We start from the raw sequence: 15,014 nt of genomic DNA on the forward strand, positions 1-15,014 counted from the left end.
TTTAACAGCTACAAAGATGATCACTTTGACTACAGAAACAGTGAGAGCCTTGAAGATGTTAAGTTCCTGACTACACAAAGTACATAAGGGTGACTATAACCCTGAGGAACCAGTTGTGGTCTGCAGTTGGCCTAACATAAAACTGAGAAGCTGACTGGGGCCTATCTATATTTAAGGTATATATGATAAAAGTTAAAGTCATTTTTTCATTATAATTTCCATTATCTAAATAATGCCTTATATAGTATGGGGGAGGGCACATTTATTCACTCAGTTTCTGTTAAAAAGAAGCACATGGTTAGAGAGGCTCAAGCGGCTGTGTACACCTTTAGTGTACATGACTCTGGAGATCAGCTGCCACCAGCCACTTGGAAAAGGAGGTACTCCTGCTTGCCTGGTGAATATTGCCCTTTTCTTTTACCTTCCCTATCTAGTTACTTCTTTTTCCCTAGCCTTATTTCCAATCCAGATTTATTTCCCACTCTACTTACCCCACCTTCATCTTATGTTATTCTTTTTTGCTATTTCAGGCGGAAGGAAAGAGAGTGTGCTTTGCTGCATGTTTCTGTGAGAGTGGTTTGTGCATGTGTGGAAGAGAATGGCTGGTCTATGCGGATGGGAGAACAATTCACTTTATAAATGAGATACCTATTTTACAGATAGGCAGTTTTAACCAACAGTTACGAAATTTATTTATTTTATTTATTAAATTTGTATGCTGCCCATCTTCCCCAGTGGGTGACTTAAATCAATTAATATTAAGATCTTTGTCCTGGTTCTGGATGGAGTGTGGCTTCTGATAGATCTATATAGCTATGCGTATATACAGACACATACAGAAGTGCGTCACACGTACTTATATGTGGTGGAGAGGAAAAAATTACAGGATTGGTTTCTGCTGGGATTGCCAAATCTAGATGACAATGTGAGAGCCAGTCTGGTGTAGTAGTGAAGGTGCTGGCCGAGAAAGCAGGAGACTGTGAGTTTCGGGCTTCCCTCAGCCATGAAAGCCAGCTGGGTGACTTTGGATCAGTCATTCTCTCTCAGTTCAACCCGCCTCACAGGGCTGTTGTGGTGGGGAAAATAGGAGGCAGAAGTATTAGGTATGTTCGCCTCCTTGAGTTATATATATAAAAGGCAACAACAACAACAACAATAGCCGCCAAACATTGCATAAGCCTGTGTCTCTACTTATTTATTTTTATTTATTTATGCAGCTCTATTTTTCCTTTTCTGTAGGAGGCTGCCTTAAATCCTATTGGTTCAGCCTGGTAGATACTTCCTAATAGGAATCAAGGGCCAACTTTTAAATCAGAATCAGTAACCAGATCATCTTTGGAAAAGATATACTCGAAATCCAATTCATCCTACTTCGTTTGCTTCCTCTTAAGATAGCACACAACGATTAGCAGTACCTGTAGTTCCAGCATGACTTTGACCAACTTGCTACAGTAGGAAGGTGGAAGCTGGCATCTTTTGTGCAAAATGCTTTCCAATTCTATACTGGGTAACTCATCAAAATGCAGCTCCACAAATCTATTTCTGAAGGCTCTAGATAAGACCTATAAAAATAAAAAGATTTTAACTGAAACAGCATCCCTGGAACTCATACCACTAAAATATAAATAAAAAGTGTATTCCTTATATTTATCAACATTTGTTCAAAGAAGATCAGCAGTTTTTTGAAAGATTACAAATTCACTGTGAAATACCCATTCGATGGAAGTTAAGACACACACATCTTATATACACATTTATGTTGTAGCAAAAGAACAATAATGCATATACTGAAATCAGAGCATGTATATGTATTTAACAAATTGTTAACAAACATGGAAGATGTCCAGAAATATGGACCTACATTACAAGTACTTATAGATCTGACAGTTCTCTCAGATCAAGATCATATTCTAGTCCAGTGTCTGTCAACCTTGGCAACTTTAAGACAGGTGGACTTCAACTCCCAGAATTCCCCAGCCAGCATACTGGGTGGGGAATTCTGGGAGTTAAGTCCACACATCTTAAAGTTGCCAAGGTTGACAAACACTGCTCTAGTCCATCAAGCTTAATGGACAAAATCACTTTGCAGCCATTTTGTCTGTATTTCATATATTGGTAGTGACTTCACTGATTAATCAGATAATTGTATTTACATACTTATTTGCAGGGATTATAGGCTTCTCTAATCCACCATCTCGAAGCATCATAGAATATGCCAATACGTAAGTAGGATTAAAACCATATATATCAAATTAAAACAACAACAACAGGCAAACCATATTCCTTAGAATCTTGCATCTAAGATTTCAGCTTTATGTTCCAACCTCACAGTAGCTTGTAAACAAAAAATGTGTCATGACAAGAAAAGCAACCTAATTCATACAACTTTTACACCAGCATTCTTCAACCAGTTGCTCTCCAGATATTGGGATATAACTCTCATTGGCCAGCATATGTTAAAATGGTTACACAAATACCAGGAAAAATCTTTTCTCAGATCCTTTCCAGCTATCCTGCAACATCAAGTCCAGTCTGATTAAGGTTTTACAAGCAGTAAAATGCAAGCAGGATTGGCAACAATAGATTTTAACATGGTCCGCTCCCTGCAGCCACCTTTGCCAACACATTTCAATATAATATCACTCTCACCCCTCAGCAACCTGTGATTATAGAAATGCCCCAGGCCTCACTGTGATTTTAATATATATTTAAAGTCCCACTGGTTTTTAAATATATATTTAGAGTACAGATGATGCCAATCTGACCACAGAAGGAACAGCTATTGACAAATGTTTGCTATTTATATGCAATATATCATAGTAAGGAAAAAAATATGAAGAAACAGTGATCTCTGGATAGTCAACAAACCTTCCTGCCTCCATAGAGACCTGGAGGATTCTGTGTTGCAAACAGCATGAACCGTGGATGAGCTCTGATTGTTTCTTGAGTCTCCGTGATGAACAGTTCTCTGTTGTCATCTAACAATCTGTTCAGTGCCTCCAAAACATCGGTAGGTGCCAGGTTCAGTTCATCTAGGATAATCCAGTATCCCTTTCGCATTGCATCAATGAGGACACCTTTAAAGTAATTACCAAATTGTATGTGTATATTTTATTTACATTCTACAGTGGAGAAGCAGTGAAAAATCTTGGAAAATCAGAGAATCAGAGTTGGAAGGGATCTTAGAGGACATCTAGTTCAACACCATACCCAGTGCAAGATCCACTAGAGCAGTGCTTATCAACCTTGGCAACTTGAAGATGTGTGGACTTCAACTCCCAGAATTTCCCAGCCAGTATGGTGGGCTGGGGAATTCTGGGATTGAAGTCCGGACATTTTTAAGTTGTCAAGGTTGACAAACACTGCTCTGTCCACTGGTGCACTCCCCCTCCACAATAATAGATGGTTCTTTCAGTAGCCTTTGGGGTCTGAAGGGTTGTTTTTCTTTCTTCTGGAGGGTGAATGGGTATAAGTGTTATGGTAGTTTGAGTAGTTACTACGGTACATTGTTGTCCTTTTTTGGTTTTTCACCTTATTACTATATGGAGACCTGTCATCCATTCAGCCAGACATTTTTATTTATTTATTTATTTGTCATATTTATATAGCTGCCCATCTCACAATCAAGTGACATGCCTGAAGCAGCATATAAGCATAACATCTATCGGTCCACAAATCCTATGACAGATGACTATCCACCCTGTTTCAAGCTCTCCAGCATAAGAGAATTCACCTCTTCATGTTCCCCCACCACCGGGGGGACAGTTTGTAATTAAGAAATTCTGCCTGATGTATAGCCTAAGCCTATTTCCTTGTAAATTTTAACCCCCTGCTTCTGGCCCTGTCTTCTAGGACCACAGAGAATAAGTCCATTCACTCTTGTGGTTAATTTACACCCAAATATCACTTGCCTTCTACAAACCACCTCAACAATTCATTAGCATTAACTAAACCACTCTCAAACCTCATGAGAGTAATTTTACTGAACTCAACTGTTTTTCTGATAATGACAAGAAAGCAAAACAAAAACAAAAACCTATAACCCCATGCACCTAAAAGCATCAACCCCTGAATTTATAGTGGCTTATTTCTAAGTAGAAATGCACAGAACTGCTTATTCTCTTTGAATTCACCTATCATTTCATTGCCACTCCCTTGATCCTAACTTCTGCTGCCTGCTGAAAGGCATCCCACTGCTGCTGGCTACCTCTAAATGCTGCATGAGCACAACCAAGGAGAAATGTTGCAAGAAGCTGTTGCAACAACACAGCTCAGATCTGCAGAAACTCACTTGAGGCAGCTTGCTATTAGCTGTATGTGAAACACCCAAATAACCAGTATAAATTACTGATCTGATTTAATGAATTGATTTAACAACTCAACTTCATCTGAATTATTAAACTAGATTGATGTCTCAGTTTAATTTGAAAAAATGCAAGTATGCGCATGTATTAATTTGCATAAATTGGCAAACTGATTTGTAAATATCCAGTCTGATATATTGATCAGACAACCTGAAAATTCGATTCAAAGGGATGATTTCACTGAATCACTTTCGAACTGAATATCTGAAATTCACACCTGCACAATCCTACTAGTCATTTCATGCTCTCATTCTCCACCTTAGCTCATGCTTCCTGCCAGTCTAACAGCAGTTTGCAAACCTACCTGCCAGCAGAATGTATTTATTTTCAAGAACAGGCCACTTCTCACAGAATAGAACAGTTCTCACTGAACCTAAGCTACAATTCATGCTCTAAAAGCAATACTAAAGAACATCTATGATCCTGTGGAGTACAACCGTGGTTTTGTTTTGCAATCTTTGAAGTAGCATCTAATACAACCTTTGCTGAAAAAGAAAATGACAGAGAAATTTCCATAGTAGCCATGGTCCTACCTTCCTTAAATATCAGCTTTCCAGATACATCTGATGTATAACAGCCAATATATTCCTGAATGTCAGTATGCTCATGATTATTAATCCGAACACAATGGTTTCCACTTGCAGCAGCCAACCAACGGATTAAGCTGGTTTTACCAATGGAAGTATCTCCCTGAATCAGAACAGGGTACGTCCTTGAAGAATTAGCAGATCATAAAGTTAGATGTAAGATTCTAGTGGCCAAAAATTTTACAGAAAAATTCCTCTATGTGTAATGTTGTTACAATCTCACTACATATGTTGTTTAAAATAGCTTCCAAACAGTGAGATTTAATCTTCTTGTTGTTAGCAAGATATAAGTTGATTCCGAGAAGCATGTTGCATCAATCAAAAGTAAGTGCTACTTTTATGTATCAAATCAAGTGAAACTACTTTCACAGAACAGAAAAAGGAAGAATTAAATCTAACATACCCAGCTGATACAACTCGGACAATATCTCTGAGGTTAAGTTTGACTGAAGGCGTGAGAATGTAAGTCTCATCAACAATAGGTTCATTATCGCCAGCCGAAATCCAGTATCCCTCTACTTTTATCATTCTGCCTCCTTTAGGCTCTGGTAAGGACTAAAATGATGTTATAAAAATATAACTAATTTAAGCTATCAACAGACCCTCTTGAAACATCATAATGTTGCATTTTCCCCATATGAGAGCTATGTGAGATTCATTCTAGCCATCCAGATATAACATCTGTGATAAACTCAATTCATGTCCATCCTTCATGTGTCTATGTAACAGGAAGGAAAGGTTCAAGAAAATCCCAGTAAATAGACACAATAAAGCCAAGGTAATGTAATCAGTAAGATTACAAGATTCAAGCTCCACTGTAAGGCTATGTACAAAGCACAAGACATTGTATTCTTAGCTTAAAACAATGTGGCCCCATTTGGAATTCAAACAGCAACTCAAAAACTCTTACAGCATGTTTTTCACCTTAGCACTATAAAAATTGTTGAGGTGCTAGTCTCTTATGAATGCTACCTATTACTCTAGCTATAGCAATAAACATTATCCATATCTAGTTTTTGTTTGCTATGGGTACATACTTTTAAAAATAATTCCCTTGGCCAATTTTTCTATAGTTTGGATGGAGGGTAACACCCACCATGGACTGACATCTTGCTTAAATTTGTGACTGAAGTTTGAAAAGTAAGGGCATAATGGGCTTGTTTCAATTTCCAACTGTTTCCATAACAGGACACTTGAAACAATGTAAACAGAATGCCTCATTTTGTCTTGAGTTGGGACAAAACACTGAAGCAAGGATGCTCTCTTCTGAAAACTCAAAATGACCATTCAGAGCTCAGAGCATTTAATAGTGAGAACATATCCTTTATTTCAACAACAACAAAAAATTAATTCTAATTATTCAGAGAATACTTGCCTGCTTTAGACTTTGTGTGTTCCCAAACAAAATATGCTGACATACAAGGTGCTGAACAACTGGGTAAGAGTTTCTATCAAGTTGAGTAAGAAAGCCCAAGCAAAAGCCCTATGAGAAGCAAACAAATTAAAATGTATTATTGGCGGGAGTGGGGGACACTCATAAAATTTTAAGTGTTAAGGTGAGAAAATATTGAATATTTTCCAATTAAGGGTTCTCAATGTTTAGGAACAGAGAACAAGGGCAATCACCTCATAAAGTGAGCGCTGGATATTGTTGCATGGATTGGATGATGCAAATTTCAAAGCTCTGCATAGGGTGCGAAGGCTAAAATGAGGCTTACGGCCTGTCCCATCCACCAGTTTTGTTTCGCATTCTTTTCTCACTGTTAGATAGAAGCTACAAATACAAAGAAAGGAATAAATAACTCAGTTTCTCTGGGTTTGACATCAACATTTTCATTAAATTTGTAAGCTGCCAAATGCTTTAGACTCACAGCTTACAAAATAAAACACAAAAAAGCACTCATGATAAAGTAACCCTTGACCCCCCATAACTTAATAAAAAAGTCCTGAACAAGAACAGAACCAGACATTTCAATACACAGTAATAAGTAATCTAACAATAAAATCCAATTACAGATGGTACATAGTCATTCCGCAAAGGCCCTCCAGAGGTGTTTGGTTTTCACTCAGTCATCATTGAGGGGGACAACCTAGATTCTGCAAGAGTTCTTACACTGAATCCACTTCATGCTTGTGTGAAATGTGTCAACACAGATATAAACGTACACACATACAGTGGTACCTCGGGATACGAACTTAATCCGTTCCGTGACTTTGGGCGTATCCCGAGTTGGGCGTAACCCGACGCAAATTTCCCCATAGGGTTCAATGTAAATCCAGTTAATCCGTTCCGCCCTCCGAATTTGGTCGCACCCAGAAGCAAATTTTCCCATAAGGTTCAATGTAATTACCGTTAATCTGTTCTGGCGTCCACGGACCACGCGTCAGGGGTGGGAGAATGGCCGGGCACTGCGCGGCGGGAAAAAGGCCGGGCACTGCGCGGCGCAGCAGGAAAAAGGCCGGGAGCGGCGCGAGAACGGCCGGGCGCTGCGCGGCGCGAGAATGGCCGGGCGCCGCGGCGTGGGAAAATGGCTGCGGACGTGTCAGGGGCGGAAAAATGGCCGCGGACCACGTGTCAGGGCAGAAAAATGGCCGTACCCTGAGGCGGAGCTCACACATCGAGGTACATTTTTGCGGCCGGAGCTGGTCGTAACCCGAAAAGTTCGTTAGTAGAGGCGTTCGTATCCCGAGTTACCACTGTACTTACATTTAATTTATAAGATTGTCCCACTCAAAATTTGTGATTCTGGGCAAAGTACATCAATAATTTTTTTTAAAAAATCAAAATAAAAAAGAAATACAATGTACAATCAAAACACAATCAACACATAGCCAAGGCTGGGCATAACAAACACTCTCACAATAGAACTCAGAGTAATACTATTCTACAAAAAATGTCATCCTGCTATATTATTGTAATGGTATGTGGGAATGACTTTGGGAGACAGGAGGAAGAGTTGCAGCCTAGACAACCATCATGCAAAAGGTATCTCAGCCCACAGAAGAAAAAAGGGCCTGGGAAGTGTCTCAGAAGGGACCCTCCCTAGTTTTCTAGAAAATAAAAGTAAAGGAGGGATGAAGTGCTTTCAAAATTGCAAGATTCTGCTGCTGTAACCTTACAATAAAGGTAGTGTTAGTACTCATTCTTTGTGCTTCTTGTCTGGACTACCTTGAAGGGCTGATAATTATGGTGTGGGGGTTCTATCATATAGCAAAGATTTCTGAATCATTATAGCTGCTAAGTTAGATACTAATAGTAAACAAATATACAGCATTTGACTTACTTTATGATCCCACAAACTATATTCTTGCTCACATTTAGCCCTTTCAGATAATCCATTATAAGAATCTGTAAATCTTCTTCATTCTGTAATTCTTCTATGTAGATTTCAGTAAACCTGTAAGGTGACAATACATTTTAAAAGACTTGTCTGCCTGTTGGTAAAAGTTCAAGGTATCTTCATGCCAAGTCATGCTAATCTAAAACAGAAGACTAAATACCAATCTGCCAATTTACAGCATAGAAGTGTTATGTGGTACAGGTAGTCCTTGCTTATCGACTGTTCGTTTAGCAACCATTTGAAGTTATGATGGCGCTAAAAAGTGACTTACAACTGGTGTCCAAAGTTATGAAAATCACAGCACCCCTGCCGTCACGTGATCGCAATCCTGGTGCTTGGTAACCAGCTCGCACTTATGACAGTTGCAGCATCCCGGGGTCACATGATCACCATTTGTGACCTTCCCAGCCAGCTGCGTGATCCACTTAATGACCACGTGATTTGCTTAACAACCATGGTGATTCACTTAATGACTACCGCAAAAAAGGTTGTAAAATCAGGTCCGGTCACATGACGATTCACTTAATGACTGCGGTCTCAACTGTGGTCATTAAGTGAGGACTATCTGTAGTAGGATTTTTAACCAGTTACAGAGGAACAAAGCATGAACATTCAGGTAGGGCCCAAAACTCACTCCTGGACTTCATAATTTGTTATATAGTTATCTCAGATTCAATAGCAGTCAAAAGTGCCTAACACTATACAACATGACTTTCATCAGAAGCAATGCTGTGCAAATTCGAGAGACAGTCAAAACCACTGTAATACAACTTCATATATACATACAGGGAGTCCTTGACTTATGTCAGGAATTGGGACCGGAATTTCCATAGCTAAGCAAGAGGTTGTAAAGTATGACTGCATTGGCTGGTGTGGGTCTTCCGGGCTGTGTGGCCGTGTTCTGGAAGTTTTGTTTCCTAACGTTTCGCCAGCATCTGTGACCAGCATCTTCAGAGAGCAGGACCACAGACAGGAGCAGAGAGGAGCACAGACAGGCACAGAGAGAACTGCTCCTGTCTGTGCTCCTGCTCTCTGAAGATGCCGGTCACAGATGCTGGCGAAATATTAGGAAACAAAACTTCCAGAACACGGCCACACGGCCCAGAAGACCCACACCAGCCATCGTATTCCGGCCGTGAAAGCCTTCGACAATACATATGACTGCATTGCTTAGCGATAGCAATCCCTACAGTCCCAGTTGTTATTGTTAACCAAATCCCATGGTCATTAGGTGAGGCAGGTTCCTGCCGGCTTCCCACAACCAAGTAAGTGGCTGTTGCCGGGTGGGGGAGGGTGCACAGGTTGCAATGAGGGTTGGGAAGGGTGCGAGGAGATGCACAAGGGTGCAAGGGAGGCACAACGAGGGTCAGGGAGGGTGCACGGAGTGCACAAGTGGCCAGCACAGTGCAAGCTAGGGGAGGGTGCATGGCTAGGGGAGATTTACCTCAGCGACTTGCAACCTTCCCTGCCAGCTTCCCCATTGATTTTCTGGGGAAGCTGGCAGGGAAGGTCGCAATTGGCAATCACTTGACTGCAGGGCGCTACAACTAGTAGGAAGTGGAGGCAGTTGTCAAGCACCCAGATCGCGCCCAGATCGCGATCATGTGAAAGCAGGGGTGCTGGGACTGCTGGAACTCCGAGGCCCAGTTGTATCCACCATTTGTTCAGCACTATTGTAACTATGAATGGTTGCTGAAGGAATGGTCATAAGTCAAGGAATACCTGTAGTAACACCGGGGCATTGGCAAGATAGGAATGATCACTGGTGCCAACAGATTATAGCTATCTAGGAAGTCAAGCCAACATTTGAGAAGCCCTGTATTTCACAATATTCTTTCATAGAATGACAGCATGTATTTATTTTAAAAAAATCAATTTAAAAAATGTTTTCACAGAATGAGAACATTCACTTATCTGAACGTTAGGTTTTGTGGAGAAAAAGATCCTAATCCATCTTTGATAAAATGTAAATTATCAAATTATTTTGGGTAAAAACAATTCACCTTAACTGTATTATTTAGGATGGTGTATGGGCAGCTTTTATTGCTGCGAAAGTTCAAAGTGTTTGGTTTCTTTTTAATTTATGTTTTTACAGCTAAAGACCATAGAGGCAACATAGGAATGGAACAGGATCATTCAAGAAGGAAGGATTAGAATATCCAGATTTGTTTTCCTTCAATTTTGGCAGCAATTTTTACTGAAAAATTTGCGTTGAGCCTATAAGGAGTTTAAAACATTACTTCTCTGTTTTTCATTGAACGCTGACAGGAAATCATACCATTTTTGCTGCTGAAAATAGGTGGTGTATCTTGGGAGGGGGGGCTGACAGGGACCACAGAAGAAAAGCTGGGGACCCATGCAGCCTCACAAGCAGTCCAGTCCAACTGAGACTACATATACAAACACAATGTACTGGAGTTTCATTAACAAATCCTATTAAGCAACGTGCAGCTCTTCTGCAGCTAAATTATCTTGAATTCTGCAGAGGCAATTCCAGAACCTTAAATTTAATTCTATTGTCAAGTGAAACCTGCTAAGTACTCAATGGGGAAATCAAAGTGTAAGTAGGGAATGTAATGCTTAACAAGCACTTGGCAGGCCACCACTAATGACATAATTCTCACAGTTCCTACTTGCCACGCTAAATCAGAATGTGTGGCCTACGATGGATCAAATAAGCATAAAATTCACTCATATATAGCAATCCATCTGCTTTGCAGCTTACTTGTAATGCTGACTTATCAGAAGATACCCAACAGCGCATTTTTCCTTTATATTTCCCGAGAGATCACTATACAGTTCTAGCCTTGCTTTGAATGTGATGACTCAAAACAAACTCAAAGTGAACTACAATTCCCAAAGTTTGTATAATATCATTATCTACTCATTCCAGAGATGGACTGCTAAGGCTATTTGCCTGCAAATTAGCTACCAGTGTGGTCCAGTTATAGTATAATATAGATGTATTTCAGAGATATTCAAAAGTATTTGCATTTTGCTTCATGAACAAAGGTGGATTTGAGAACAGTGCACAAACAGAAAACAGTATCAGTAATTGCTAACAGGAGCTTCGGAAGCATCAGTTCTCAGTTTTGTAGAACTGGTTAATCTGCTTTTACCTGTTTCGTATCCCTGGAGGTAGATTTCTTTTTCCAACATCAGTAGCTGGGTTCATACAGGCAAATAAATGAAAATTGGGATCACGTACCAATGGCTCTAAAAAGAAAAAGCATAGGCATCCAATTTCAGTTCCAGTTTTCCTCAGGAAAACAAAGCAAAACTTACTAACAATTAAGCCTCAGGCAGGTATTGTGTACTTAAAAGTATTTAACAGGTTGATAATACCACCATTTTAAAACTCTCCACGTAGTTTTGTTGCTTTATTTACACACTTATCCTATTCTGCACTACTCAAGTTGATGTTTCTGTAATATCTAACAGCCTATAAGAACAATACCAGCATCCTGATCTCATCAACTATGCTATATTTCCAAAGAAGCATGGCCAGACATTGACATTTCAAGTCTCTAGCTATTTAGTGGGATTCATTTCCAATTTATAAATGAAAAAGTAGTGATGTCAACTCTAAGCCGAATCTGAAATATACATAGGGGAAAAAAAAGGAAAATTCCAAGGAACAATGACACCGTGAGGCTGATGGTAGACAGATAGGATTGAAGCCAAGTTAAATTCTCTTAGATAACTTCTGAAACAAAAATAAATTTCTCCTAAATTTCAGAATTCAGTGTACTGACAGTAGCGATTCAAACTATAACTACAGGAGAAAAAAGGAATAGCTCTTCTGGTTACATTTTCGGAAAACTTGCCCCTGAAAAGACTAAGAACATCTCCACTAGGGCAACTATTGGCAGGATGATGGTATCACATTTTAGCCTTTCCACCTTCTGCTGAAAATACACAATGTGAGCAGCACACACAAATATTAACATCTGAGGCTCCAAAACCCTGCCAGGCCTTTAAGGCAATCAAGCTAAACTATTCTAGCTAAAGAAAAGGTTCGTTCTCTCTAGCTGCTGCAAATAAGCTGGCCTCCCCATGTGTCTCTATCTTGCCTGCCCCAATCAATCTGCTGTCAGTTTTTGGTGGGTGATAAAAATCTTGCTCTGACACAGCAGTTTTTTGAAAATGAGAACATTACAGTCTTTATTTGTATAAATGATGGGGAACTGGGTATCTAGTCTAGCATTCTCAAGCTATAGCAGCCAATTAGATATAAATAGGATGTACATAAACAAGGCCCAAATGGAACAAATCATCCAACTTGTCCCTAATCCCTATCAGCCTTAAAATATTTACTTCTATATTGAATGGAGGAATGTAAAGTTGTCATATTAACTATGGGTAGCTTTCTTCCCCTGGTTTCCACATAAAGTTCTTGTCCAAACCTACATGCTTGTTATCTCAAGTTGTGAACCGTAAATCCAAAAATCCCAAGAGAACCTCACCCATATTAAATTAGAGTTTAAAACGATCATCCCAGTCCCTTAAAAAGCATTGTAAAAAAACAGGTTACCAAACATCAAAACTTACTGCTGTAAAACAAACAAAATACCTGTGTCTCCTCTATCTAGTAAAACTAATGAACCAGACAACCCTTCGAGTAAACCACTTAAGCATTCTAAAGTCTCTGCTGTAGCTAAGTTAATCTCATCTAGCAGAATCCATTCTCCTTTTTTCACTGCTTGTGCCAGGGTGCCCTGAAAACAAAAACAGGGAAACAAGTTAGCTTAGCTCACTTAAGCATCCAAAATGAAGGAAGGAAAAGCAAAGAGAAATATAATGGATGAGGGTAGAACTCCTCTCCTGATGGAGCCCATGGGCCCTACACCAAACTTCTCAGATACAGGTAGTCCTCACTTAACGATGGTAATTGGGACTGTAATTTCTGTCACTAAGCGACGTGGTTTTAAAGCATAATGTCACATGACCGTGCCACTTAGCAACAGAAATTCCAGCACTTGCAGTTGCCATCAGTAAACAAATCACTGCGGGTCATTAAGCTAGGATGTCACGTGGTTGCTATTTGCAACCTCCTGCTCACTTCTCCATTAACTTTGCTTGTCAGAAGCTGGCAAAGAAGGTCACAAATGGAGATCACATGACCATGGAATGCTGCAATGTCGTAATTGCGAGCTGGGCACAGAGCACCTGGATCGTGATCACATGACCACAGATGCTGTGACTGATGTAAGTACAAGGACCATTTGCTACTACCACTCATTCAGCACTGTTAAGTGAGAATGGTGGCTGAACAAGTAGTAATTGAGTGAGGGCCACCTATATTCCTGTAACCTTCAAAAGTTTCAAAATGACATTTAGGAGATGAAGGCCACAGAAAGGACAGGGTGCAGGAGGACCCTATTTAGCCGATGTTCTACAGATAGTCCTCATATAATGACCATTTGTTTAACAATGGTCTGGAGTGATGATGGCCTTGAGAAAAGTGTTTTACGACCCCTGTGGTCACATGACTGTGATTTGTGACCTTTTTTACAACAGTTGTTAAGCGAATCACGTGGTTGTTAAGCGAATTCCAGCAAAAACGTCCATTGGGGAAGTTGGATTTGCTTAATGACCACATGATTTACTTAACAACCATGTGATTCACTTAACAACCATCATAAAAAGGTCGTAAAATCAGCTCCAATTTGCTTAACAACCAAATTGCTTAGCGATCTAAATTCCGGTCCCTATTGTGGTTGGATAGCAAGGACTAACTGTATTTTAATATTAAAGGACTCCTTTTTTATTAATACAACTCCCTTTGCTACCAGAGGGAAGAATTTTCAGAGGGCTGCACCACCTTTTTTCCCAGCCTCCTACAGCCTTGGGTGCAACTCTGATGACAACTCAAAACATTATTACAGGTAGTCCTCACTTAATGACCACAATAGGGACTAGAGAATTCATTAAGTGGGGAGGTTGTTAAGCGAGTCGCATCCAATTTTATTACCTTTTTTGCGGCAGTCGTTAAGCAAATCACCACAGCCATTAAGCGAGTCACACAGTCGTTAAGTGAATCATGCAGTTTCCCATTGATCTTGCTTGCCAGAAGCCAGCTAGGGAGGTCACAAATGGCAATGATGTGACTCTGGGAAACTGCAACCATTATAAGTACAAGCTGTTTGCCAAGTGCCTGGATCATGATCACGTGACTACATGGGTGCTGTGATGGTTGTAAGTGCAAGGACTGGTCGTAAGTCCCTTTGTTGAGCACCGTTGTAACTTTGAATGGTCACTAAACAAATGGTTGTTAAGTGAGGACTACCTGTAATTGATACAGAAGATGTTTTTGAATGCATCTTTATCTACAAGTTTATTTCAAATTTAAATTTTGTTGGGAGGCTATATGTACTCCCCCAGCCTTCAAAGGTTTATATACTGTTTCATTAAACTCATGTGGGTGTAGTATGATTTCATAAGGTGGCATCAATACCTGCAATAAAATATTCTGCAGCCATTATTTTTAAAAGATGGCAACAATATTACCTCTACAAATGCAAAGACCAGTGCACTTTCTGTCATCTTCATCTGCTGCTGAGCATGATCCAATCGGATACCAAATTCTTCCCATTTTTCCTTCAATGGCAAGCCTACAATGACAAATTTCTTCATTAAAACCAAGAGTGTAATATAAAAGCTTATAAACCATCGTTGTAATTCAGTATAGTTCAAGACATATCTGAATTTAAATTGAAGCC

At 39.8% G+C, this 15,014-nt stretch overlaps 1 protein-coding gene across 1 annotated transcript in view; it reads right to left on the reverse strand.

The window, feature by feature from the left end:
• MDN1 (midasin AAA ATPase 1) overlaps window positions 1-15,014 on the reverse strand; it is a 128,022-nt gene that overhangs the window by 93,235 nt on the left and 19,773 nt on the right. Inside the window, exons 17-26 of the mRNA XM_007421800.3 lie at window positions 14,803-14,906; window positions 12,866-13,010; window positions 11,412-11,508; window positions 8,236-8,349; window positions 6,578-6,725; window positions 6,327-6,434; window positions 5,355-5,506; window positions 4,898-5,076; window positions 2,869-3,077; window positions 1,416-1,562 (exon numbers count right to left, since the gene is read on the reverse strand). Of these exons, the coding sequence (XP_007421862.2) occupies window positions 1,416-1,562; window positions 2,869-3,077; window positions 4,898-5,076; window positions 5,355-5,506; window positions 6,327-6,434; window positions 6,578-6,725; window positions 8,236-8,349; window positions 11,412-11,508; window positions 12,866-13,010; window positions 14,803-14,906 (1,403 nt within the window). The remainder of the gene's footprint in view (window positions 1-1,415; window positions 1,563-2,868; window positions 3,078-4,897; window positions 5,077-5,354; window positions 5,507-6,326; window positions 6,435-6,577; window positions 6,726-8,235; window positions 8,350-11,411; window positions 11,509-12,865; window positions 13,011-14,802; window positions 14,907-15,014) is intronic.

Source organism: Python bivittatus, unplaced genomic scaffold, assembly GCF_059951505.1.
Source record: "Python bivittatus isolate LINGU-HERP-01145 unplaced genomic scaffold, Pbiv_v1 ctg000020_np1212, whole genome shotgun sequence".
Lineage (NCBI taxonomy): Eukaryota > Metazoa > Chordata > Lepidosauria > Squamata > Pythonidae > Python > Python bivittatus.